Source organism: Doryrhamphus excisus, chromosome 2, assembly GCF_030265055.1.
Source record: "Doryrhamphus excisus isolate RoL2022-K1 chromosome 2, RoL_Dexc_1.0, whole genome shotgun sequence".
Classification (NCBI taxonomy): Eukaryota; Metazoa; Chordata; class Actinopteri; order Syngnathiformes; family Syngnathidae; genus Doryrhamphus; species Doryrhamphus excisus.
This window is the reverse complement of record NC_080467.1, coordinates 5,964,624-5,982,965: the sequence shown is the minus strand read 5'-3', so window position 1 is coordinate 5,982,965 and position 18,342 is coordinate 5,964,624. Positions and strand designations below refer to the sequence as shown.

General features: G+C 44.3%; 2 protein-coding genes across 3 annotated transcripts; both read right to left on the bottom strand.

Moving 5' to 3' along the window:
- Window positions 1–2,108: 2,108 nt before the first annotated feature.
- Window positions 2,109–8,492, bottom strand: lrit2 (leucine-rich repeat, immunoglobulin-like and transmembrane domains 2). Of its 2 annotated transcripts, XM_058064592.1 has the most exons (4): window positions 6,034–8,492; window positions 5,130–5,920; window positions 2,907–3,652; window positions 2,109–2,770 (listed from the first exon to the last, which is right to left on the bottom strand). In XM_058064592.1, exons 1-4 carry the CDS (start codon window positions 6,141–6,143, stop codon window positions 2,744–2,746), a joined length of 1,674 nt encoding a protein of 557 aa, XP_057920575.1. In that variant the 5' UTR covers window positions 6,144–8,492; the 3' UTR covers window positions 2,109–2,743. The 2 variants fall into 2 exon arrangements, with proteins under 2 accessions (XP_057920575.1, XP_057920576.1); XM_058064593.1 differs by having other exon boundaries at window positions 2,109–3,652; window positions 6,034–6,201.
- A 145-nt stretch (window positions 8,493–8,637) lies between these two features.
- On the bottom strand, window positions 8,638–16,531 carry lrit1a (leucine-rich repeat, immunoglobulin-like and transmembrane domains 1a). Its single transcript, XM_058064591.1, has 4 exons — window positions 16,176–16,531; window positions 12,903–13,363; window positions 10,935–11,240; window positions 8,638–10,864 (listed from the first exon to the last, which is right to left on the bottom strand). The coding sequence occupies exons 1-4, from the start codon at window positions 16,331–16,333 to the stop codon at window positions 9,813–9,815; spliced, it is 1,977 nt and encodes a 658-aa protein (XP_057920574.1). The 5' UTR covers window positions 16,334–16,531; the 3' UTR covers window positions 8,638–9,812.
- Between the last annotated feature and the right edge of the window lie 1,811 nt (window positions 16,532–18,342).

Genomic DNA, 18,342 nt, shown 5'->3' with positions numbered 1-18,342 from the left:
TATGAGAATAAAGTCAAATTGAAATGAAATAAAATTTATAAGAGAAAAAAAATTTTAGAGAAAAAAAATTACCAAAAAAAGGTTGAAATAACTGTAAAAAAAAATAAACAAATGTAATTTTATAAGAATAAAGTCAAACTATTAACTGAAAAAAGTGTGATTAATTATGAGTAAGTTATTATGAGAGGAAATAATGTAATTTTATTGCATGGAGTCGAAATACTAAAAAAAAAATTTTTTAAGTAAAAATATTATGAAAATTGAACAAAACTTAATTAGGTTAGGTTACGGAAAAAGCTATAACATTTTGAGAATAAAGTAAAAATATTATAGGAATAAAATGTGAGAAGAAAATGTCCAAAAAAAGTTGAAATAACTCATTAATTCATTCATTTTCTACCGCTTATCCTCACGAGGGTCGCGGGGGATGCCGGAGCCTATCCCAGCTGTCATCCAGCTACATCCAGTAATGTTAATGCTGGTATGAGAAAAGCATATAAAGTAGTAAGTAATATTTATTAATTGTACCAAAATATAGTTGGTGACTTTGCAGATTTCACTTATTGCAGGCTATTTATTGGCAACCAATAAACGAGGGACCACTGTATTCATTTTATGAAGCTAGCAAGGGGGTGTGTATTAGCGTGTAACTTATTTATCCTTTCAAAATGCACTTTTCTTTTAAAGGTTGACCTATTATGCTCATTTTTCGGCCCTTGGTATTGAGTTGTGGAGTCCTAGAGAGCAGCTACACACAATAACATGCACAGAAAGCTTTCTAGAGCTTCCAGAATCTGAACCTATTCCAGCTGTATTTCCTTGGATTTCCAAAACGGTCTGTTTTATTTTATTCCACCCAGAGTCCGCCTCTGGGCACGTGACTGCTCACACTCCCAAGTACGACAGCTGAGGCCTACGACTTGCACCCAGTCCACAGCTGAATGGAGCCAGTGCCTTCTCACAAGGCTCACTGTGACATCACAGAGAGCTGAAAGAGAGCGTTCAGAGTCATTCCAAATGTGCAAACCGCAAAACTTTAGAATGGTTTAACACCAGAATACAACATTCTAACTACATTTATAGGTCAGACAAGTGGAAAAAAGCATCATAGGTCCCATCCCCCTCGAAGCAAGCAAGGCTTGACAGACATAAAAATGATGTGATGCTAGCAGGAGGATGCTAGCGGTGTTTTGGTCTTACGTCAAATGAACAATGGCCGTGGGAGGATGCATATCTGTGGTGCCATCTGTCTGCTTTTACTCGGCACAGATCATGTTTTAGCACATGCCCGCTTGCAGGGAGTCAAAAGCGTGACGTACGAGTGTAGTGACGCAGGCGGGATTACGGATCAACCGATGGAACTTTGTAGCCACGACGGCTCCAGTATGCAAGTTGACCCGCTGAGTAAGATAAATGTTATTATCTCATAAAGAGCATCAAGTGGACGTCACAGTGTCCTTCACATGCTCGGTTGTCGCGTTTGTACTTTAATGGACATTTGGAAGCTATTGGGGGCGGCACGGCGGTCGAGTGGTTAGCTCGCAGACCTCACAGCTAGGAGACCAGGGTTCAATTCCACCCTCGGCACATCTCTGTGTGGAGTTTGCATGTTCTCCCCGTGCATGCGTGGGTTTTCTCCGGGTACTCCGGTTTCCTCCCACATTCCAAAAACATGCTAGGTTAATTGGCCACTCCAAATTGTCCATAGGTATGAATGTGAGTGTGAATGGTTGTTTGTCTATATGTGCCCTGTGATTGGCTGGCCACCAGTCCAGGGTGTACCCCGGCTCTTGCCCGAAGACAGCTGGGATAGGCTCCAGCACCCCCCACGAGGATAAGCAGTAGAAAATGAATGAGTTCTCCTCCTATTTGTGTGGAAGTGGTAACTTTTTTGCTTCTTATTTTGTCTTTCCCCACCCTCGGCCATCTCTCTGTGGAGTTTGCATGTTCTCCCCGTGCATGCATGGGTTTTCTCCGGGTACTCCGGTTTCCTCCCACATTCCAAAAACATGCTAGGTTAATTGGCCATTCCAAATTGTCCATAGGTATGAATGTGAGTGTGAATGGTTGTTTGTCTATATGTGCCCTGTGATTGGCTGGCCACCAGTCCAGGGTGTACCCCCGCCTCTTGCCCAAAGACAGCTGGGATAGGCTCCAGCACCCCCCACGAGGATAAGCGGTAGAAAATGAATGAATGAACGAGTTCTCCTCCTATTTGTGTGGAAGTGGTAACTTTTTCTTTTTTTTCTTTTTTTTTTCATCCTGCCACTTTGACACCTTCATTATATGCGTTACATTAACGCCCAGTTTGGACTTTTAGGAAAAACAATCAGACTGCACTTCCGGAATAACAACAAAAAACAGACTGTGTACATATATTTATACTGTTATTCTGTATATTTTGTATTTTTCATTCTTTTTTAATAGATGTGTCTGCACCTACTATACCGAAACAAATTCCTAGTATGTGTTTGATCATACCTGGCAATAAACCTTTTCTGATTCTGATTCTGATTCAGATTCAGTACAAAAACAACGGCATACAGATCTTTATATCTTATATCTATATCTTTGTTTATTCATGAGGAAAATGAGTAACCAAGCATTAAATTCAATTAAATTCAATTAAATTCAAGCAGCAAGTAAAGAAAAATGCAAAATAACAAGAGAACTGAGAGAGAAAAAAAAGTGTTGCGCATGGTGCAATCCCTTGAACAACAATCTTGACAAAAAAGGTGCGAAATCACATCTTTGCAACAAACCTCCCGGCCTGGAAACAAAGGAGAGAGCAGAAAGTATCCACGTCAGCATTGCACACATGATTGGATGTTTTAATAAAGTTCTGCAGTGATTCTGCTGTGGTCTGCCTTGCTCTTATGCGGTCTGTCATCTGACCTCCGCCTCACCTTCCTGTCTTCACTGGACTCTCTACGAACCAGGCCCTCGTCGCTGGCCGCCTGCAGGCTGTCGAAGGTGCCTTGCCGCTCGCCCTCCAATCCGGCCGAGCCTCTCTCGCTTCGACGTTTTTTCCAGAACGCCATCACCCCCTCCAAGCAGGCGAAACGGGTGTCGGTGGTGCAGGCGTACATGCCGATAGGCACAGCCAGTACCATAGCCAGGACGATGACCACGATGTGAATCAGCTTCTCTCTCTGCTCCATCTCGGTGATGTCACTTCCGGTCACAAACACGACGCACTGATCCGGACGTGGCGCTTGGTTCTTGAGGGTGACGCAGATTTCGTATTTGGTGGCGGGCATCAGATCGGAGACAGAGTAGGAGCGGATACCAGGACCGATGTAAATGGTCTCCTTCTTGTCGGAATCGGCTCTTCCAAAATGGATGGTGAACCATGTCTGATCCGGGCGGTCCAAAGCGGCGAACCACTCGATGGCGATGCCACGCACTGTCTGCTTGGCGATGCGGATATCGATGTAGACGTTCTCGTCGGGGACTGCCGCTTCTGCTGGGAAACCGACATGGGACGACGACTGGGAGCCTCCTGGAGAGAGGATGTCCACTTGAATGTTGGCCGAGGAGTTTCCGATGAAGTTGACGGCGCTGCAAGTATAGACGCCGCGGTCGGCCCCGTGGAGGGACGGGATGACCAGGAGGGATCTGATGGTGTCTTCATCCACTCTCTCCTGGGACTCTGAGAGGAACATGAGAATCATGTGACAAGAACCAAAACTGGTGATACTTTATGGGTAACTTTGGCAGACATTTTGGACAATAGGGACAGTTTGGGAATGAAGTACAAATATTCTTCTGCGGACCCAATCTTCCCACCTTCCCACGTACTGCACTTCCAGTTTGGTTCCTCCCATTTTACCTAACAAACATTTTAACTCTCCATCCATTCCATTCAGATATACGCTAGAGGTGTCCTGGCTGGTCCACTCACTACTCCAGAGCAGTAAGGTATTTATGCTCCTCTCCTCACTGCAGGCTACTTTTCTCCCTAACATGATTTTAGATGTGATTGGTACATACTGTGTCTTTAAATTCGCTTTTCTGTTCCTGATAAACTGCAACCAGCCGGGATTGGGACTTTTGTGGAGTCATGCTGGTACTTCAAGGCAAAAAAAATATGGAAAAAAAATATTCAAATTGATGTTGGATTAAATTTTGGGCTGTCGAGTGGTTAGCGCGCAGACCTCACAGCTAAGATACCAGGGTTCAATTCCACCCTCTGACATCTCTGTGTGGAGTTTGCATGTTCTCCCCGTGCATGCATGGGTTTTCTCCGGGTACTCCGGTTTCCTCCCACATTCCAAAAACATGCTAGGTTAATTGGCCACTCCAAATTGTCCATAGGTATGAATGTGAGTGTGAATGGTTGTTTGTCTATATGTGCCCTGTGATTGGCTGGCCACCAGTCCAGGGTGTACCCCGCCTCTTGCCTGAAGACAGCTGGGATAGGCTCCAGCCCCCCCCCCCCCCCGCGACCCTTGTGAGGATAAGCGGTAGAAAATGAATGAATGTTATTGAATTTTGATTATTGCATATATTTGTATTCAATTATAAGTTACTATTTAATGAATGTTTAGTAGTATCTCTATGTATTCATTTTTTATTGAAGAATTTGTATTACCTAACATTGAAGTACTATTTACTATTTTATTATTTAATTTATTTATTTATTATTTTATTCTATTTTCTTTAGTTATTTACATTTAAGAATTCCTCATTATTGAATTATATTTTAATTTGGAATAATGTATTTTTATTGAATTATTTTATTTTTTTCCAATGTATACCTCATTTCATAATATTGCATTATTATAGAATTATCTAATTTTCTTTTTTCTTTTATAATTATCATGACAGCGTTTAGCTTCCACTGCAATGCTGCTGGCCAGTTAAAGCAGTCCACCTTCAAAGCAACAAGAAGGGAGGTTTTACTCATGCCGCCCCAACAGTCTCGGACACCGGCTGTCCGGGCCTCGCAGCATCAACCATAATCTGCAACACCGATGGTGTGCAGCTTGACAGCGTCAGCGGCCAACATCCAGATTGACTCCTCTTAAAGGAAGCTTTATAGAAGTCTGTGATTAAAATGTGAGCATAAGTATCTAATTTAGCTGAAGATATCAGGCCATGTGCCCGCGTGGATGTCACACTCTTACCATGAAATCCTCTGATTATCTTCAGACCATATGTCCACCACACCGCAGGGTCCGGCCGGGCCTTGGCCAGGCAGCGCAGCGTAACGTTGGCGCCCAGCGGCAAGCTGACGTTAGACGACAGTGTGGTCACCACGGGCTTCATGCAGGCTTGGAGCTCAACCTCGTGAAAGAACTTGCCCGCTTTATAGTCCGGCCCGGAGCAGGTCAAGTAGGAGTTCATCAGAATAATCGGGGGACTTAGAGACCTGATGAACTCCACAAAGCCCTTGAGGCGACAGTCGCACAGCCAAGCGTTGTCGTGGAGCGCCAAGACCACATTCGGTCGAGAAGCGCTCAACTCCCGCTCCTCCACGCTCTGCAGTTTTTGGTACAGGGGCCAGTTTTGGAAGACCTCCTTGGATATGACCGTAAGCTGATTGAAGGATAAGTCTAAGTAAGTCAGATCGGGCAAATATTTTAACGCGTGCTCCGGGAGCACGTCCAGCTGGTTGTGTTTCAGGTCCAGGATCTTCAGGCCCGGAGTGTCCTCGAACGCCGTCCATGGCACCGAGCGCAGCTTGTTCCCTTGCAGGCGGAGCTCAGTCAAATTCCTCACACCTTCTAGAGCTTTGGAGTTGATCAAGGTGATGTCGTTGAAGTTCAACCACAGGTTCTCTAAGGCGGGCGTCGCTGAGAAAGCGTGGCGACCGATTTCAGTGAATTTTGATTTTTCTATTCGGATTTTGGTCATATCATGTGGAATGTTCTCTGGTATGGCCCCAAAAGCGTTCTCCTCCATGCATATGAGAGACCTGCGAATTGATTCCAATGTGAATTGAAACTGGAATAAAACCACTAGTGTATTTGCTGCCACACACAGACACAAAAACACGATGAAGTCCTGCCGAGTGAAGATTCGTCTTACCTTCCATGACGGTCCTCTATACAGCTGCACCCTCGTAAACACTGAGAAAAGCTATCGTACCCTCGCACGTGAAGAAAAACACTAACCAGCAGGAAATAAATTCCATCCATAGTCTGGCAAAAAACGCCCAAATGGCGGGCGACATTCGTGCTCAGGACATGTCCAGCGAGGCAGACAAGGGAAGCTTATCAGGACTAATCCCATCCCGAGCACACGACACCTAATTCTTGACGGAGTCAGCAGGTCTGACCCACTATTTGTTCAAGCAGGTGCCGCCCACTTATCTTTTAATAAGGATTGGTGCTGCCGGCTAATACACTTCTGTCTGACGATTCACCTTCATGTAGACAACTATCACAAGTATTATTGACTAGTTTTGTTTTTTAAATCGCTTGTTTTCTTTCGACCTTGTTACATTCTTGTAGTATATTGGGTTACTGGGTATGCTAGGGTTAAAGATTTAGGGTAGAGTTTGGATTAGAATCAGAAATAGGGTTAGATGCTCCCTTGGGGCTGTAATTTTGTGGCGCAGCGCAAGGTGGCGCATCGTGACGGATCGTGGTGCACCCCACGCAGTGGTAATTTGGTCCAGCGCACCACTGTGTGTAGCCAAATATTAGAATCAGAAATAGGGTTAGATGCTCCCTTGGGGCTGTCATTTTGTGGCGCAGCGTAAGGTGGCGCACCACACGCAGTGGTAATTTGGTCCAGCGCACCACTGTGTGTCGCCAAATATTAGAATCAGAAATAGGGTTAGATGCTCCCTTGGGGCTGTAATTTTGTGACGCAGCGCAAGGTGGCGCATGGTGATGGATCGTGGCGCACCCCACGCAGTGGTAATTTGGTCCAGCACACCACTGTGTGTAGCCAAATATTAGAATCAGAAATAGGGTTAGATGCTCCCTTGGGGCTGTCATTTTGTGGCGCAGCGTAAGGTGGCACATGGTGATGGATCGTCGTGGCGCACCCCACGCAGTGATAATTTGGTCCAGCGCACCACTGCGTGTAGCCAAATATTAGAATCAGAAATAGGGTTAGATGCTCCCTTGGGGCTGTAATTTTGTGGCGCAGCGCAAGGTGCCGCATGGTAGTGGATGGTGGCGCACCCCACGCAGTGGTAATTTGGTCCAGCGCACCACTGTGTGTAGTCAATTTGGTAGGCTGGACTGTGGCGAGATGGGCGTGGCGGTACACCAGGGGAGGTCACCAAATTTTCACAGTGAAAAGCACACAGGCACACCAAAACCTCACAGGCAGGTTTTTCAGCGTGTCAGTCACATTTCAATGCAACCAGCATCCACCATTTAGTTGAAGCGTCTGAACCAGCATGTACATTTTTGTATTAATTATCCCATCACATCTGATATCAGATCAAAAACGTCATGCATAATGGGAACTCTAACTTGCTGAAAATATGTCAACCTGGCCGGTTCTACACTTGGGTGGGTGGGGTGTGAGGGGGCATTAAATCAATGGCTTGCCCCCCCCCCAATCAACATTTTAGGGGTGAAAATTCGGCTAGAAAAAACACAAAAAAGATCCACTCATCACTCATCTCCGTGGCTGTGGTGGATGCTTTTTCATATCCCAGATATAGCCCCCCCTCCTCGTTCCTCTCCTGTCCCCTCAGTAACCACCAATCACTGTTAGTATGCAAATGAACCAACACGCAATGCTGACATTGTGGAAACAGAGAAAGTGAGCCCTTAGACAACTAATAATGAACAACAAGGTAAAAACAAGCATGAATATAAAGTTGGTAGTGATAATCTGGCTGTAGGACATTTTTTATTTTACTGTTCATGTTTTGTCAAGGATGATGATGAGGAGATGGTGCCAATATACCATGAAAGGTTCTATTATTTGGCCATGTAGATCAGGAATGCTGGTGGAAAACAAGTAAGATGCCTGGATTAGCCTGCTGCTGTGTTTAATGTAATTGTCAGGAACACATGAGGTGTCCCACCAGGTGGCGTATGTGGTGAATTCAAGAGACATTCATTTGATTGGTTAAGATTACACTTGGCTGTGTTAAACCCTCTTACGCCTTCTCTTCTCCCTCTTTGACACTTTACAACCGCTGGGATTGGGGGAAGCGCGGGTGCGCAGGTGCGCAGGTGCAGCGCAGGGCAGGGCAGGTGTGTGGTGCTTGGACCTGGTCTACAAAAAATTGAGTTAAGGCAGTGCTTCTCAAATAGTGGGGTGTGCTTTCAAAGTTAGCACACACCTGCCAACATGTAGGAATTTATAGTACTCAATATGCAATTTGACTCTTGAATACGTTTGTATGCTCTCCATTTTTATTTTTTTTGCATTTTCCTGCCTTAAGTACATATTATCAGTTTCCGTTCTTTCTGTGCCTGGGGGGGAAGGTTGGCTGACAGTAGAAGTAATTAGTTAGATGACCTGTTACTGAAAAAAGTAACGCGTTAGTAACGTTAGTACGTTATGTGATGTACTAACGTTACTAACTAACTAACGTTAGTGGTTAGTAACGTTAGTACGTTACGTAATGTACCAACGTACTAACGTTACTAACATTACTAACGTAACTAACCCTACTACGTACTTACGTAACGTTAGCGTTACTAACGCCGTTATTCCCATCACTGGTTACAGCTGGAGACATGTTTAGATTTAGGGTTTGGTTTAGTTGTTGGAGTTAGACTCGAGACTAGGGTGGGATTTGGTTACGGGTTGGAGTCATGTTAGGGTAAAGGGTTAGGGTTAGAATTAGTGGTTAGAGTTAAGTTCGGGAATAGGGTTAGACAATTCCCTGAGGTTATAGTTTTGGAGTCATGCTTACATTTTGAGTTAGGATTAGGAGTTAAGGTTAGAGTTAGGCAGTTGGAGTCATGCTTAGACTCGATTAGGGTTTGGGCTGGGCTTAGGTGATGTAATGTTAGGGTTACGTTCACAGTTTGGGTTATAAGTTAAAAGTGGGATAATGATAAGAACACACATGTCTAGCAGATGCGTATATAGATATAGAAAATTTTATTGAACTGTATTCAAAGAAATACATATACTGGGGATAGCGATGCCTGTAGATGGCGCAAAAAAGAACAAATACACGGAGATAGCTGTGGGGATAGAAATTGATCCACATCTTTATATTTACACGGCGTCATAGTTCAGTCCGTTCTGTACTTCTCTCCAGCTCCAGCTTGTCTTGCGTTCACCAGAGTGTTGAGCCATGCCTGCGTGTATATACTGTTATCTCCTCTGAGAACATATGACAGATATATACAGAGGCACAGACTTGACTGTATATATGTAAGTGTACAATGTCCATAAAACTATTTACAAATCATACACGTACATATAAACAATGTGAGTATTTAGTTCCCTTTAAATCGGATCAGACTGCAGAGGTTTCTTCGCTGGGCCATGCAGATGATAACGACTAAAAATGGACATCCTTATATTCCCTAAACGGATATTTCCATGATGGTGCAGCGTGCAAAGGTCCTTTGATAGAAGTTGCCTCTGGGTGGAGGCGGAGTCGGAGGTGTGATCCAGCGAGGAGGAACAGGAGGCGGGGAATCCCAAGGCATGCGTAAGCGTTGGCCCTTTGAAGGCCCCGCATCACGATGCGGCTGCTGGTGAGGATACGGGTGATGCTGGGGATACAGATGTGGGTGGAAGCGGGGCTGTGGATGAGGGTGTGAGCGCCTTTGATGGCTGGGACTGGGACATTGAGGCGGAGGAGGAGGAGGAGGAGGGGGGTGAGAGCGAGGGAGGTGACGCGGCGGAGGAGCCGGAGCTGGAGCATGACGTCAGCAGAAGTACTCGTTGGGCTGTCCCTCTATTTTAGCCGTGGCCTCAGAGTCCAGACTGGATCGGGCCGACAGAAGCCTGTTGGACTCCTCGGGATTGAGTCTGTTCAGATATTCCCCCTCCAACCCTTTGGCTTTGGTGCCGGGCGACAATGTCTCAAAGGTCACGTAAGAATCCTGGATGTCCTTGGATTTTTTGCCCCAGTACTTCTGGATGCGTCTCTTCAAGGCCCCGCAACAGACGATGACGGTAAGGGGCACGGCGATGATGCACGCCACCGTGATGACAATCACGTTAATGAGCTTCTGGGTCCCGGTCGCGCTGGCGGCTTCATCTGTGGAAAAAATCACGCACTGTTCCTTCTTGGGGATGAGCCCCCTTACGCAAACGCAGGCGATGTACTTGGTCCTGGGCACAAGCCCTTCGATGGTCACTCGGTTCTGACCCGCCCCTACATTGATCTTCCTCATATCCCTTTCTCCGAAAACGGCGTACAACACGCTGAAGGCTGTCGTGTTCTTCGCTTTGGGGGCACGCCAGTTAAGCGAAATGGTATTGTCCGTGTCCCCCACTACCTTCACTGAGCGGACCACTCGGTCTGGATCCTGCTGCAACGATGAGGTGTTTGCCGCCAAGTTGCTGAGGTTGGTTTTCTCCAGATCCAAGAGGGTGTCTGTAGCCGGGTCGGGGGACGGTCGGTCAGAGAGGCTGTAACTGTCCAAACTGGGGTCAGGAAGTTCAGGTGCGAGGCCGGGATCCAAGATAGGTGCTGATGACGGGGGAGATGTTGGAGCAACGTATCTGGCCACAAGCTTCTCTTGGTAGGCGGCTTTCCCCACCGTGTTGGATTTTTTGGACTTGGCTTTTTTGTCGTTGCTGGTTTGGTTGCCTTCGGATTTCGGTGAATTTGACACGATTAACGAAATGACTGCCTCGGCGTTCCCGGCGTAGTTAGTAGCCTTGCAGATATATTTCCCAGAATCACGGTACGACACGGCCGGGACACTGAGAATGGACCAGGTGATGCCGTCTTTAGATGTTTCCTGCTGGACTGTGAGATAAATGCAAGGTTTAATTCCGCTTCTTCTGGGATCAAGTAGAAATAACATCTGCAGACTCACCAGTTCCGTTAAGGACCCGCTTATCCGCCCTGCGCCATGTCAAGTCAGGAATAGGGACCCCGATCGTTCCACAGCGGAGCAGCACGTTATTCCCTACGGCGCTTCGGACCCGCGCCACCGCCGTGTGGATCTGCGGAAGCTGGCAGCGCCTCAGTTCCGCGTCGCTAAACAGAACCCCCGACACGCTCTCCGGGGCGGAGCAACGCAGCCTGGTGTCAATGAACGCCACAGAGACAGTGGGAGACTTCTGGAACTGGACCAGATCATAGAGGCGGCAGTCGCACACCCAGGGGTTGTCATGGAGACCTGAGGGCAGAGGTTGCAGGTGATGAAGGGACGGGACGGCACGGCTTGCAGATGGCCAGTGTGGAGGACGTTAATCTTGTAAGAGGATTAAGGTTTAATTCACAACTACATCATGACAACGGCAATGATGATGATAATCAAGGGCAGGTTGTGCCGTCCGTTTGCCCTCACGTCCGCCATCATCAGCTTTTACGTTGGAAACCATCAGCTGTTGTCAGGATCCAGGATATTTGAAGGCACTTTTTTGTATGAATGGGTTTGAACTTGGATCAGAAGGGACTGTTTACATGCGGCACCCTTTTCAAACCTGCTGACTTCATCGCACACACAGAATGAATTGACTTTCAGTTGCTAAGGTCAGAGAGAAGACAAGAGTCGGGGTGAGCAGAAGTCCCCGAGGGCAAGGGCGGCCATTGTTTAAGGTACCATTTTTAAAATTTAATAACTGAAATGAATTATTACATGATTTATTTGTTCAAATTGAGAATTTCATTCATTCATTCATTTTCTACCGCTTTTTCCTCACGAGGGTCGCGGGGGTGCTGGAGCCTATTCCAGCTGTCTTCGGGCAAGAGGCGGGGTACACCCTGGACTGGTGGCCAGCCAATCACAGGGCACATATAGACAAACAACCATTCACACTCACATTCATACCTATGGACAATTTGGAGTAGCCAATTAACCTAGCATGTTTTTGGAATGTGGGAGGAAACCGGAGTACCCGGAGAAAACCCCACGCATGCACGGGGAGAACATGCAAACTCCACACAGAGATGGCTGAGGGTGGAATTGAACCCTGGGTTTCCTAGCTGTGAGGTCTGCGCGCTAACCACTCAACCGCCTTGCTGCCCCAAATTGAGAATTTATTTTAACTAATTAATTTGTATAAGGGGGCTGCACAGAGGTCGTGTGGTTAGCGTGCAGACCTCACAGCTAGGAGACTCGGGTTCAATTCCACCCTCTGCCATCTCTGTGTGGAGTTTGCACCTGTGGGTTTTCCTACATTCCAAAAACATGCTAGGTTAATTGGCCACTCCAAATTGTCCATAGGTATGAATGTGAGTGTGAATGGTTGTTTGTCTATATGTGCCCTGTGATTGGCTGGCCACCAGTCCAGGGTGTACCCCGCCTCTCGCCCGAAGACAGCTGGGATAGGCTCCAGCACCGCTACGACCCTCGTGAAGATAAGCGGTAGAAAATGAATGAATAATGTGTATAAGCCATATATTATTATTGTATAATATTGCATTATTTCTGTTGTAATATGAAATTCACTACTTTTAAAATAAATATATCGGCATCCAATCAGTATCAACGATACCAACCTGACTTTTACTTTTACAAATTCGTAGTATCCCACATTACTACTATGTGGGTCATTATTATTGTTACTTTAACTGCATTAATGATCCTTATATTTTCATGCTTTGTCTTATTTATATTGTTGTTTTTCCCCATTTTACTATGTACACGTCTTACATACATCAAACTAAAATGTGCTGTAAATGTATAAGACATAATAATAAGATAATAATGCTCAATTTATGTGGTGTTTATTGTTTTAGCTGGTGTACAACTGCACTATTCTGGCAGCTGTGTCTAATATTTTGGTCTTTTGCTCCAATAGTGCAGGTATGTCAATGTGGACATGGACATAATTACCCAGGATCATCTTGGAGCTCTCTGGGCCGAGCACTGGCTTCACCGCCAACCAGTTGGAAAGCACCGCGGCGGGCAAGGTGAGCAGGCTGTTGCTGGACAGGTCCAGGTATGTAAGGTTCCTGATGTGCGTGTTGGCCTCCGCGGGAAGCGAGGTGAGCTGGTTGTTGTGCAAATCCAGAAGTCTCAGACTGGGCATGTCCGTCAGCGACTCCCAAGGGAAGGCGGCGAGCGCGTTGCCATCTAGGCGGAGCTCCTCCAGGTTGAAGAGTCCCCGGAAGCTGTCGGCGCTGAGGGCGGACAGCGTGTTGAAGGACATCCACAGGAACTCCAGACTCGAGAGGTAGTTGAAGGCTTCACTCGGTATCCGCTGGATGGCCGTCTTCTCGATACGGAGCTTGGACGTGTCCACGGGGAACCCGACAGGCACTAAGGATATCTCTGGATCGTTGCAAATCACACTCCTGGAATAACAAATACCAAGGGAGATCCGGTCACAAGATCTTGTGGGATCAAAACCTGATTTAAGATTTCTCATTCAGAAAAAAAATCTTAATATTAGGCGGCCGAGTGGTTACCGGGCAAGCCGGAGTTCGATCCCACCCTCGGCCATCTCTGTGTGGAGTTTGCATGTTCTCCCCTTGCATGCGTGGGTTTTCTCCGGGTACTCCGGTTTCCTCCCACATTCCAACCAACCACATGGAAATAGGCCCATACTGGTCGGTGACCAATGGATCAGAGCATCACTAATTACGACATCATATTATCATTATTAGGAATTAATTGTTCGACCTTTCAGGTTTTCCCTGGGGACTCCGTTTTCCGCCCACATTCCAAAAACATGCTAGGTTAATTGGCCACTCCAAATTGTCCATAGGTATGAATGTGAGTGTGAATGGTTGTTTGTCTATATGTGCCCTGTGATTGGCTGGCCACCTTTACCCCAAGACAGCTGGGATAGGCTCCAGCACCCCCTGTGACCCTTGTGAGGATAAGCGGTAGAAAAACGAACAGAAGGAGGAGTCACTCTGTGGATTGGTTTCAGCTTTTGTTCCATAGAACAATGAAACAACTTTTTTTCGGTGGGTGGAGGCGGGGCCACAAGCATACACACAGAGAGCACACGAGTGTACGGAATATGAATTAAATTACTATATATATATATATATATATATATATATATATATATATATATATAATTTTTTTACAGTACTTTTTCTAAAGCCATTGTTAAAATTGCGTCTCATCTCGTAGACTTAATCGCATGTATCATAAGCTAAGTGTCTCCAGACACGGCTAAATCAGAAACAGTACAACATGAAGTCCACGTACTTAATGCGGTACAGGACTTGCATCAAGAAACCTGCCTTTGTGACAACCATCATGCTGGCTTTTGGGTTTTTTAGTATGTAATTATTTTGCCTGGAACCAAAATATATTCCATTTACTTTAACAACAACCAACACGTTGGGTTCGCAGAGTACACTGTAAATAATTGCTGTAAATTTAGAGCAGGATTTCAACAGTATTATGGTGTTTTTTTAAAAAAATACAGTACGTTACTGTTAATACTAAAGAAAATCTGTTAAATTACAACCCATTTACTGTTATTTCACAGAACTGTAATGTATTCCTAAAAACCAGGACTCTACCATTAAATCATCTTAACTAACTGTATCATGTAGTATTTTTTACGTTCTAGGAAGTGCATCAAGTACTCGCCTTTCCTGATCCATCTCCATCTTACTAACTATTTGGTGAGTAGCAATTTTATTTGATTTAGCAGCTAGCCACGTTTTCTAAGATGATTGCCAATTAACTAAGTTAATGTTTGTTAATGTCATTAATTTTTTGTATGTAATCATATGACTGTTTATGTCTTAATTGATTAAATTTTTTCAAAATAATGTATTAAAATGTATAAATAATACAAACTAAATAGTAATTTAATAGTAAAATACCGTGTAAGTAATTTTAAAACCAGTTCATACTGTATTTTTCATGAACAGTACGAAAACCAGTAAAAAGATGTTAATTTTACAGTAACATAATGGCAACCCTGCTGCCAGTTGTTTACTGTTTTTTGACAGGAACATTTCTAACAGTGTACTTTTCTGCCAGTATCTAACAAATAATCATTTTCAAGGCGAAGGATTGTATTAGATGACCAAAATATTGGTAATAAGATATCAGTACTATGCCATCTCCAAATGTGGCCCGCAGGACACTAGTTTGAGGCCCCCGCCTTGATATGAAAGTTTAATGTTAGTGCGGCCCGCGCAAGTTTGATATGGATGCTGTATGGTATCATGTACCCAGAAAAAATTATTACGTTTGATTAATGTTCATTAATGTTAAAGGTTAAATAACTCTTAATAGTTATCCTCCCTATCCGTGTGGAAGTGGTAAGTTTTTGGCTATTTAAGTTTAAAGGAAATAACTTGAAGGCTACCGTTTAGGTCGCTAGCGCTCTAGTTTGCGAGTTAGCATGTGTCTCAAGACCCTGCAGTTGCGCAATATGTAAATAAAAAAAATATAAATGTGACTATAGTTGTGTTTTGCCATGTCTACAGGGCTCTAATAATGCTTTGTTAATTTTGTTCTGAAAAAAATAATTTGTCTACCCACCAACTATATGTGGTTTCTTAAGTTTTTATTATTTGCCGTTTTATTATTATTATATTTATTTATTACTGATTGATTGATTTTCTTTATTCTTGATTTGTTTATTTATTTTTCATCTTATTTTGTGCAGAAAAATAAAAATTAAGATATTTGAGAACAGTGGAATGTTTTATCAGAGCTTTTATTGTGGAAAATCGGAACCAAAGCACTGAAAAAGTTTGTATATTTTTCTGTTTTTAATAAATGTGTTTTTTGTTTTTTTTTTGGAAAACCTGATGCGGCCCAGCCTTGCCCAGACCCTAGCTCCAGTGGCCCCCAGGTAAATTGAGTTTGAGACCCCTGAATTAAAGGAATACACCTCTGGTTGTCCTCGGATAGTGCCAGCGGTCTTAATGGTGGTGTATGTTTCATCCCTGCAATTTGGGTAACGAGCTGTCACTTTTTGCGCGCAGATAAACAACCAGCCAAATTCAGCTAACCCCCACTGCGAGCATGAAAGTGCCTTTGAGAGATAATCCTGCATTAAATAAAATTGGACCAACATGCACTTACTGCTAAATCATCACTGCACGTGTCAACATCTTCCCAAACTCATATCATGATTGCGCGTAAATACGCACAGAGCTTTGGCGCTCTGTGCGCCCTTCTTACCTGGCCTTGGAGCCATCACTCAGGTTGTGGTAAAAACAGCTGCACTGAGACGGGCAGCAGCTCACCGCGGAGAAAAGTCCACCCGTGGCCGCATAGAGCCCCACGACCAGGACGAGGAACATTTTGGCCCACTTTTCACGCCGCGCGCCTACATGCATGCATGGACACTCTGCAGCCGCTGGAGCCAGACCACTTTCCCCTCCACTTTACGGGACTGTCATCCGCATGGCTTGTCTCCACCACTCCGCTGTCCCATAGTGATCAGACTGCTATGAGTCCCCAGATAAAAAGGATAGACTAGGATTAGTGCGAGGACTGGCGTTCTTTTCATTTGGATGCGTATTGCATCCCGGAATCCGATAGGCTGCGCAGAGACGTCCCCTATTTATCATCACAGAAAAAAACACTTCCGAAATAGTCCTAATCCTCTGTGATGTTTGGATGCCCCCCCCACCCCCCCTCAAATGTAGTTTGTTCATTTGAGCCGTGCCGTGACTGTTAATCTGCAATCGGGCGCCACTGTGTTCCTCCACAAGGTGGCCCCTGCATATCATAGCCGGTGGCCGGTGGCCGCGAGCCTGTGCAGATGTTCACTTGACTTTTTCTAAATCTATGTGACCTTCATCTGTCATTGACCCATCAACTGTATTCAAATCAAACCAAATCTAAAATCAAAGACTGCATTTGTAACAAAATACTTTGACCTTACTATCGTAGTAATAATAATATGCAGTAATAATTACATAGGCAATAATAAGTGGCTTTTTTCTGACATTGTACAGTACATATTATATTGTGTTCAGATTTTATTTAATAACAAAGTATAAGAGCGGCACAGCGGTGAAGTGGTTAGACCAGGGTTCAATTCCACCCTCGGCCATCTCTGTGTGGAGTTTGCATCCGGGTACTCCGGTTTCCTCCCACATTCCAAAAACATGCTAGGTTAATTGGCCACTCCAAATTGTCCATAGGTATGAATGTGAGTGTGAATTGTTGTTTGTCTATATGTGCCCTGTGATTGGCTGGCCACCAGTCCAGGGTGTACCCCGCTTCTCGCCCGAAGACAGCTGGGATAGGCTCCAGCAACCCCTGCGACCCTTTTGAGGATAAGCGGTAGGAAATGAATGAGTTCTCCTCCTGTTTTGTGTGGAAGTGGTAACTTTTTGGCTTCTTATTTTGTCTTTCCCCACCCTCGACCGTCTCTGTGTGGACTTTGCATGTTCTACCCGTGCATGCGTGGGTTTTCTCCAGGTAATCCGGTTTCCACATTCCAAACAAAATATGCTAGGTTAATTGGCGACTCCAAATTGTCCATAGGTATGAATGTGAGTGTGAATGGTTGTTTGTCTATATGTGCCCTGTGATTGGCTGGCCACCAGTCCAGGGTGTAGAAAATGAATGAATAAATAAAGTATAAAATAATCAATAAGAAGCATACATGACATCGTTTTGTATTGTACTTCTGGCACTGTAGCTACTGTATTTTAATTATTGTATTGTTTTGTAAGAAACTGTGTTGTACTGTAATTTACTTTATTGTTTTGTAATATAATCTACTGTATTGTACAGTAGCGTATTGAATTGTTTTGTAATTACAGACCTGATCAAAATCTTAAGAGCAGTGACCTTTTGCACCTTTGGATCTTAATGAGGTTTTAAGTAGAGAATTTTAGATTGTAAGCAAGAAGGGGGAATGTGACAAAAAGCACAATTAAATTAAATTAAATTAAATTAAATTAAATTAAATTAAATTAAATTAAATTAAATTAAATTAAATTAAATTAAATTAAATTAAATTAAATTAAATTAAATTAAATTAAATTATTGAAAACAATAATTAAATTGATTGGTGGAGGGGATCGACGTTTGAAAGCAAGCATTGGCCAATGTCGATACCGCCCTTTTTCACTGATATCGGCCGATAACGACCTGTGGGCGATCGATTGGAGCACCCCTACTATGATATATTAAATATTTTATAGAATAAGGTAGTATGAGTTAAAAATAGGATACAGATACAGTAAAACAGAATTGGTTATGGATTTGCTAGAAGAGGATTATCGGAGTCTAAGTGATATCGTGATTTTTTTTTTGTACGTGCTATAGATAGAATGCTCCTTACAGACTGAAATCAGAGTCCAAGTACTGACATGGTTGAAGTCTTACA